Below are 8,649 nucleotides of genomic sequence, written 5' to 3' on the forward strand. Positions count from 1 at the left end.
ACAGGACAGACACCCGCGTAGAAAGTGCTGTGCGAAGGCTGGGAAACCTGACGTCCAGTTGATAGACAGAAGGATGCCTGAACCTGCGAAATCTGCCCCTGCCCCTAAAAAGGGCTCCAAAAAGGCTGTAACCAAGACTCAGAAGAAGGGGGATAAGAAAAGGCGCAAGACCAGGAAAGAAAGTTATGCTATTTATGTGTATAAAGTATTGAAACAAGTCCATCCGGACACTGGCATTTCCTCAAAGGCAATGGGTATTATGAATTCGTTTGTGAACGATATCTTCGAGCGCATTGCTGGCGAAGCTTCGCGCCTTGCCCATTACAACAAGCGCTCTACCATCACGTCCCGAGAGATTCAGACGGCCGTACGCCTGCTTTTACCGGGCGAGTTGGCAAAACATGCCGTTTCCGAGGGCACGAAGGCTGTGACGAAGTACACGAGCTCTAAGTGAAAGTAAGAGCACAAGATGGACTAAACGGAGGAGATGCCCACGTTTCTATAAAGAGGACAACGGAAATGATCTGTTTGATATCGCATGATAGTCCGGGATTCTTGTTCGTCTTGCGCAAATAGAGCCTGATATATTTTTTGGAAGGACGTTAAAAATGTGTTCTGCACTCATACGCGTGCTTTCCTTTTAAGCAGTGTGAATTGCTTTCTCTTCCGATTGTATGGCCAAATTTTGTTTTAATTGTTCCTGTCTTAATTCATAACATATTTGCATGTATGAAGGCTTGCATAAGGTTGTCACACGACGACCGCGTACGCTGTACCCCAAATTCTGGAGGTGAAGGGGTGCGCATATTAACGTGATGTGGTTCCAACCCGAAAGCCTAAGGACAGATGTTAAAATAATATGCTGTATTGTTCGGATTAAAAACAAAATAAACAAACCATGTCATATTCATGAACATCTCACAACGATCTTGTCACCTAGGATAAACGAAATAAACACAATGGCTCTTGTTAACTCCAACATGTTCGTGATGTTTGTTATTGTAACGTTATGCCATGTAATACCTAGCTCTTGTTGCACGGACAGTACAATGAAAACACTGGAAATTCTCGAGTTCTCAGGTTCTGGGAGAAACGAGGGCAGTGGTGTTAACCCAAGTTGCACTTTGTCTAGTATGATTTTATCCAGACAGTGTTACTGAGAGGCTATATGGACATGAAACACGAGCTGTTCAAGAGCCCGAGTTCGCTTCCACTTCCTGAGGGCACAGGCCTACATTTTCTACCAAAATATCCTGTGCGAGTTCACGATTTCACCACTGATCTTTGCTATGTACACAATCTGTTTTGCATAAACAATTTGGACTGTTATTAAAGATAGCTGGCAAGTCCAAGCACTTGAAGATGACCTATAATAACTTTGGATTATTGTAAAATAGCATACAACATGTAATAATCTTTTTAAAATCTATCTAGAATATTAAACTAATTTACAGTTTGAAGATGAACCATTTGAAGTGACTGAAAAAAATGTAATAGTTGATAGATTGGTATCAGTGAGCAACTAAGATTATTTCATTACCATATAGATGCATACATAGCATCTTAACCTCTGGTAGGACTAAAGAAAACTGAATTAAAGTAAACTGATACTACAACCAGATATAGACAGAGCTAGGCTTGGAGGGAGCATATGTGTATCGTTTTTCCTCTCACATGAGCTTCATTGTAAAGACAACCACCAGAAAACAACAGTATTTGTTTGGATGTGGGTAATGTGTGTTCTTAAAGACAGGTAAAGTGAAGACACTGAAAAGGAACTATTATATTTTAAAAATCTATAAAATACCTCCTAAGAAGAGGATGGCTACATCTATCATGGTGAGATTTATTATATTCTGCAACAGCATTTACTTTCGTTACCTGTATTTTCTCTGGCTTTACCACGTGACCACTGCAGAGACGCAATCTTTCAAGGTGTATTAAAATAACAATGATATTAATTGGCCTCATGGGGACTCTGTAGGATGGTAAATGTTAACAAGAAAAGATGTAAATAAATAAAGCTGAACCCTTGTAATTTCTATATAACTACTTGTAATAACATTATTTGTTCACTCCTTTTGGGGTATTTATTATTTATTGCAGAAATTTAAATTACCTACGTTTATTCACCAAAATACTTGTAACGAAGAATGACTGTAATATATGTTTACATACATTTAAACACAAATCTTTTTAAGGTTATGGTTGCAACTGGGCACAAATAAAAATTGAATTCTGTAGAGCAGTCCATCAAAATCTCAATAATTTGATAAAGAGAGTGGCACTTTTGACGAAGAGGGTAGGACGTTTGTGTTTATACTTGTCTGCTCCTCCCTTCAAAACACAACACTGTGTTTTGGGTAGCATATCATGTTTCATCACTTGTTTAACTGATACTTGAAGAAAAACATCACATAAGAGTCCGTGTAAAGTAAAAACATGATACTGGAGCAGCAACAAAAGGTTGTAGAAGGCTTATAGTATTTTTTTCAGCTGCTCACCTTGCTCCTTTGGCCTCCCCCTTTATTCTCATAAGCTCTGTCTTTTTCTCTGTTGGCCTCTTACGCTCTACTGGTCCAGAAGGAGGCCAGTATAAATAATGAGCTTCGCACAGTGAGAAAGTATCCGAGGCTCAGACAGAGAAGGAGAGGGAGGATATTCTTACCAGGTAACATGGTTAAGATTTGTTTATGGGTAGGAACAACCTTTCTGCAGAAACTTTGTATCTTCAAAAACACATGGCCTTTTGCTTTCTAGCAATGCCGCTAGAGTTTGTTTGTGTTATTGTTTGTTTTTGTTAGTTTCACTGATACATCAGGGCAAAAATTGATAATAGAATACAACAATCAAATTAAAAATTGGAAATACAAGGTTTTTGCAGATGCATTCTGAAAGCTACCCAGGTGCTTGTGCAGTCTCTTGTGATCTCAAAGCTAGACTAGTGCAACTCACTACTTGCTGGTCTTCCTCTACGAGTCATCAGACCTCTACAACTTGTTCAGAATGCAGCAGCATGGCTGGTCTTTTAATCTACCGAAGTTCACACATGTTACTCCACTGCTGGCATCCAGAAGCTGCATGCATCAGATTTAAAACCTTGATGCTTGATGCTACAAAGCCAAAAATGGACCAATCCCTCCATACATGAGGTCAAAGGTCAAAGCCCGATTCGTACCTTGAGTACTTCAAACCTCAAGTACAGCTCGGCTTGAAATACTGTGCTTCAGGTCTCATGGAAGACAAGCATCAAGATTATTTTCTGTCCTGGCTCCAAGATGGTGGAATGAACTCCCACTTGCTGTCCAGACAGCAGAGTCCGTTGCAGTCTTCAAACTCAGACTGAAGACCCATCTATTCATGGAATATTTAAAGGACAACTGACCCCGCTCCCATATTGACTGACTAAATTAATATTTATTGTAGGGTTTATTACACTGATGTTTAACAAACTCTAGCACTTATTGTTTATTGCACTTATCATTGTTTAAGATAGACTTTATGTATTTTGTACTTCTAGGTATCAGCATTGATCCCTGTATTTCTATACATCCCTGTATTTCTAGTTCATTGATATGTTGGATTCTGACCTACTGTACTGTACTAGGATATATTCTATGAGTAAATGACAAATCACTTTTGTAAGTCGCTCTGGATAAGAGCATCTGCTAAATGCCGTAAATGTAAATGTAATGTTTTTTACTAGATGTTTTATATTTGGGTCTTTGTTGTAAGTTTTTTTCCCCTCCAACTATAGAAGTGATGGATAAAATAATAAAAATTCTCAATTCTCTTTGATAGCATAATGAATTGAATAGGTAAAAAATGGCATTGATGGATTTTTTTCCCATTGTGAACGTATAATGCATCCTATGTCCTGCTTGTATTTGTGACAGCAAATAGCATGAAGCCATTCGCATTATGAGCTGACTATCTGAGTGAAAGGAGACCAAGATGATGGTGTGATGTATGGGAACTCCCCTGCAGCTAGAACACAATGTGGCTGCTTCTCCTTTTGTATCAGCTTGGCCTGCTTCTCCACGGGCAGGCCCAGAATCCCTGCAACACTCACCCGACGTTCAGGAAGCAAGGTTAGCCAAAGCAGCTGCCCCAAGGCCGCTTCTCACTCCCTCCATAGACTTCTGTCCTTGCATCTCAACTTTCGCCCCTTTAATCATTAACAACGATGGACCCAGGGCCGGCAGCAACTTGATTTTTTGCTTTATTTTGTTTTTCATTTTTAAGGTCTTACACCCTGGGGCCATTTTAGAAGGTTTCTGTGAAGTCTATAGGTCATTGCAGTTTGTTACATGCTCTGTTTTCTCATCCATAGCCCACTCAGATATCACTGTCACCTGTGGGACCGAAACACTGGAGCTGCGTGTTTTAATGTGCCCTGTGTACTTTGGTGGATATAATGAATCGATGTTGGTTCTGAATGGTGTTCAAGACAAACCGGAATGCACGGGAACTCCGGACTGGACTTCAGACCCTCCGATCCTCCTGTTCCGTTTCTCTATCACCCATCAGGGTGTCTCTGCCTGTTCCAACAAAATAAAGGTGTCAGAGCACTGTGAGAAATTTGGTTATCTTGAGCCAAATGGGAGTTTTAGAGTTTCTAGATTTTTAAATGAATCTGGTTGAAGAATTCTAAAAAAATCTGGGTTATCTGACAGTATATTCATCCTGACTGTGAAACAGAATATATAAATGTGTAGTTACCCTGCAACAAATCCACCTACCCTAAAACAAGAAAAATGTAATAAAATAAGATACCTATGTGATGCAGGCCTACATACTAATGCTTTCAACTTCTTTCAACTTGAACAGACCACACAGGAAGTTGGCACAGGGGTTTTTGCTGACTATTCCAGTGTGCAGTTTGTAAACATCTCAGGGACAATCAACTCTGTGGACCCGCTGGCTCAGATCATCACCTACCAATCCAGCTTGCTTTACCTCTTCTCTTGCCGCTACCCTTTGCAGTATCTGATGAACGACACGGAGACCAGAGTGTGAGTGTCTTCCATCCTCCTTCTCTGTTGATTCCAAGATTTAAAAAAAAAAATTAGAGTTGAAAATCAAACATTCTGGGATAAAGTAAGATCATTTTCAGTAAAATTAGATTAGAATTGAGATCACTGTTGATTATTAAAATTCTCTGTATCTCTAAAAATCACAGTTGTCACAAAATTGTCACAGTCACTTTGTTTTTATGTGTGGTTTTTTGTTTTTTTTTTTGCATCAGGAATGTAAAAAAAAAAGTCTGGTCTAAATCCACTGTGTCTGTGTTTGCTCGAGCAGATCAGGAGGCAACATAGCCATTAAAGACAACAATGGAAGCTTCGTTAGTGCTCTAAACATGCAGCTCTACCAGGTGCTTTTTGGCTTCCCATAGTTCTCCTCATACTGTCATGTTAAGTTTCTTAGTACAAACAAGTCTTGAGCAGGCAAGACTAGGAATGAATGGACATTCATATTAATGTGTTTGTCTCTGACTTCAAGGACCAAAAATTTACCATTCAGCTCCAGATTCCGCCAACAGGACTCACACTAAAAACCAGAATTTTTGTGAAGGTTCGGGCCAAGAACCTCACATCAAGGTAGGTTACACAGAGCAACACTTAGTAATGGTGCAGGTATTCTGGGGAGGATAAAAATGAGCAAGATATGCTGAGTTTGCCATAACATATTAAGACTGGAATGATGAGTTACATACTATTTGTACATATGCTATTTGATGGGGCGTTCTTAGAAGCTCATTTGCAGTTAGTTCTTTCATAACCTCTCTATTCTGAGAACCTCTTTCAAGTCATTTCTATTGGAGTGGCAAATATGAATTAAAATAGTCAGTAAAATGAATCCAGGAACTCTTGTAACAGTAATCTTTTCATTTTTGCCTGCAGGTTAAATGTGCTGCTGGACAGATGCTATGTCACTACCTCCTCCTCCTTCATGGATAGGACATTCTATGACCTTTTCATTGGGTAAATAACTTGATCAAAATTGTATTAGCAGTATTGGGAAGAACATACAGTTGGAGAAGTCTACAAATGGAAAAGTCATACGCATATGAAACGTGTGATTTTAAAAAGAGTCTTAACACAGATTTCTGGTTGACATATCCCATATCTACTGCGGTTCAGGTGTAACTGCAATGGCAGAACTGTAATTGGGGTCAACGGAGATGCTCAAGAGGCTTGCTTCTCCTTTGAGGCCTTTCGCTTCAAAGAGCACCAGAACCAGAGTGTCTCCACCTTCTACTTGCACTGCACCTCCAGACTCTGCGACAGAACTGTCTGCAGTTCTCTTCACCAGGTGAGCAGACTGTCGACAAACAGATGCCACAGATGTCGTTTTGCCTGCGACTGGAGATGTTGAGCGGCTGTTATGTCTGCTGAGAAAAGACCACCATCAGAGTGCAACAGACTGGCCATATTATTCTGCTCTGTTCTCAGAACTGCACACAGGCAGCGAGAAAAAAGCGGGAGGATCAAGGCACAGCGGTGAGCGACAGAGCCACAGTAAGCTCTGGACCAATCATCACCAGGGTGGACAGCAGCGACAACGGTGCTACTTCTATTTTTTTTAAAGCACATGTGATTATACTTAGCCTGCTTCACCAGTACTTAAAACTAATGCACCGTTTGTAAGTAGGTACAAAAATGTTTATACTTTCAAGAAAAAAGAGAATGATTTTTACAAAATGTCTATTGCTCTCTCAGGCGTGTACACCCCCCCTGTTTCAGGAGGTATGTATCTACTTTTTATCATTAAATGCCACATAAAACTGGAATTATAATGTGGATCTGTTCACAATAGTTCAGTATTTGGTAGTTCAGTGCTTAATTGTTCCGGCTATGACAGTATTATATTAGATCTCTACTGAAGTAACCATTGAATTACTTGAGTGAGCCTTCTAGTTCCTTTTAAAATCATAAAGTAATCCACCATTATGTTTTGAAAGGAGGCAATCCTATCTGCTCCTGTTCCTGTTCTTAATTCCAATATACACTCAGATTCTAAACACTTTCTTTAATAAGTACAATCACAGTTTATTGAAGTGCATCACATAATCCATTCAGCAGTTAACACCTTGGTTTCTGCTTTTGTAAAAGTGTCACAGCACAAATGTTTTACAGATAAATAACTGATGTAACTAGAGAACTCTTCTGTTACATCATAAGATTTTTTAAAATCAAATTGTCTCCAACACTACAATGTAATGCTTTTGGAAAAAACAGGCTGTGATTTACCTCAACGATCCTATTTTTAATTTTAAAAAATGATTTCTTTTTTTCTCCTTTGGGCAGTAACCAACAAGCTCCAAAACAATGAGGCTGTGCTCACTGTGTCACTGGCTGCTGGACTACTCGGCGTTTTCTGCATCGCACTGCCGGCTCTTTTCTTCCACAGCGGCAAATTTACCGACTCACAGAAGCTATTAAATGCATCCTGAGACATGGTTGTTCAGCTAACTTCACCTTTTGCCTCTCACCCTAACAGAAGCAGCTATGTGGTATGTACACAGAACATGGACGCTGGCCTGTTTAACTGCTGTAGTTAGAGGACATACATGCAGTTGAAGCCACACATGTTGTATTAGGATATAATCCATGCTCAATTAGCTCACAAATTATCTAATATGAGGGCACTTATTTGTAATCTGTATCCTAAAGTCCATGACCTACCTGAACAAAGTTACCTCATTCCCAGTTTAAAATAAGTTTGTCTCTGACACTGTATATGAGAATGATAATTACACACCTTCCAATGACTTTCTCAGGTTCCTCCATCTTGAGAAAATGAGGCAGGACTTATTTGACTTATTCATCTCACTGTAATAACTTTTGTTATTAACTTTTTATTCATGCAGTTTTATTAACTGCATGGGAAATGCGACACTTCTGTCGAGTTCCGACTGGTTTTGAAGCATTTGAGTGCTGCTGCGCCACTGAGGCCAAGCAGCTGAGGGTGGGTCCTGCACAAGTTCATTTTGAATAAAAATCTGCTTTCCCTTTGCATCAAATATGTACTGCATAGACAGTTTTTTCACCCTGCATCTCATTTTTGCATGCAATATTTTATGATTCAAAGTTAAACAGATGTAGAATTCAGGATTTCTTTTGCAGATTTAGCATTTACATATGGTCGTGTAATATGTTAGTAATATGTAGGTTGTACTAGCAAACAACTGTGCTATTGAATATTAAGTCTTATTCCTTCAAATGGACATCACATGAAAAATGATCCACTTTGCTACTAAAGTTTAAAAAAACCTTATGGAAAACAAATACAATATTCAAAGAACAATAAGAAGACAATGGAGAGGCTTAAAAAAGGTTTTATTAACAGTTTAGAAACAAAATATCCTTTTCCAAGACACTTCTCCCAACAGACCAGCAACATACAGACAATGAAAAAACAAGAACCAAGGGAAGTGGGAATATGAAGGATCCGCATTTTCTTTTCCTTCCTACAGCAAAAAGGGATCACAGAAATTAGAACTCTAAATTCCATAAATGTCAGTGCAGTCAAAGAGTTCAAAAGGGAGTCCACTGGTGTTACAGACAAAAGTCCAATGTGGCACGTTTCAGCAGTACACGTTTTGCATGCGCAGGCACTGAATTCACCCCCCCCCCCCCAAAA

General features: G+C 39.4%; 2 protein-coding genes across 2 annotated transcripts; both read left to right on the top strand.

Moving 5' to 3' along the window:
- Nucleotides 1-14: 14 nt before the first annotated feature.
- LOC113579037 (histone H2B 3) lies at nucleotides 15-979 on the top strand. Its single transcript, XM_027012695.2, has one exon. The coding sequence runs from the start codon at nucleotides 74-76 to the stop codon at nucleotides 452-454; it is 381 nt and encodes a 126-aa protein (XP_026868496.1). The 5' UTR covers nucleotides 15-73; the 3' UTR covers nucleotides 455-979.
- A 3,018-nt stretch (nucleotides 980-3,997) lies between these two features.
- On the top strand, nucleotides 3,998-7,459 carry si:ch73-261i21.5 (zona pellucida-like domain-containing protein 1). Its single transcript, XM_027012679.2, has 10 exons — nucleotides 3,998-4,091; nucleotides 4,334-4,560; nucleotides 4,831-5,015; nucleotides 5,305-5,377; nucleotides 5,506-5,603; nucleotides 5,907-5,987; nucleotides 6,147-6,318; nucleotides 6,459-6,570; nucleotides 6,750-6,752; nucleotides 7,314-7,459. The coding sequence occupies exons 1-10, from the start codon at nucleotides 3,998-4,000 to the stop codon at nucleotides 7,457-7,459; spliced, it is 1,191 nt and encodes a 396-aa protein (XP_026868480.2).
- The last annotated feature ends 1,190 nt before the right edge of the window (nucleotides 7,460-8,649 follow it).

Source organism: Electrophorus electricus, chromosome 17 (genome assembly GCF_013358815.1).
Source record: "Electrophorus electricus isolate fEleEle1 chromosome 17, fEleEle1.pri, whole genome shotgun sequence".
Lineage (NCBI taxonomy): Eukaryota > Metazoa > Chordata > Actinopteri > Gymnotiformes > Gymnotidae > Electrophorus > Electrophorus electricus.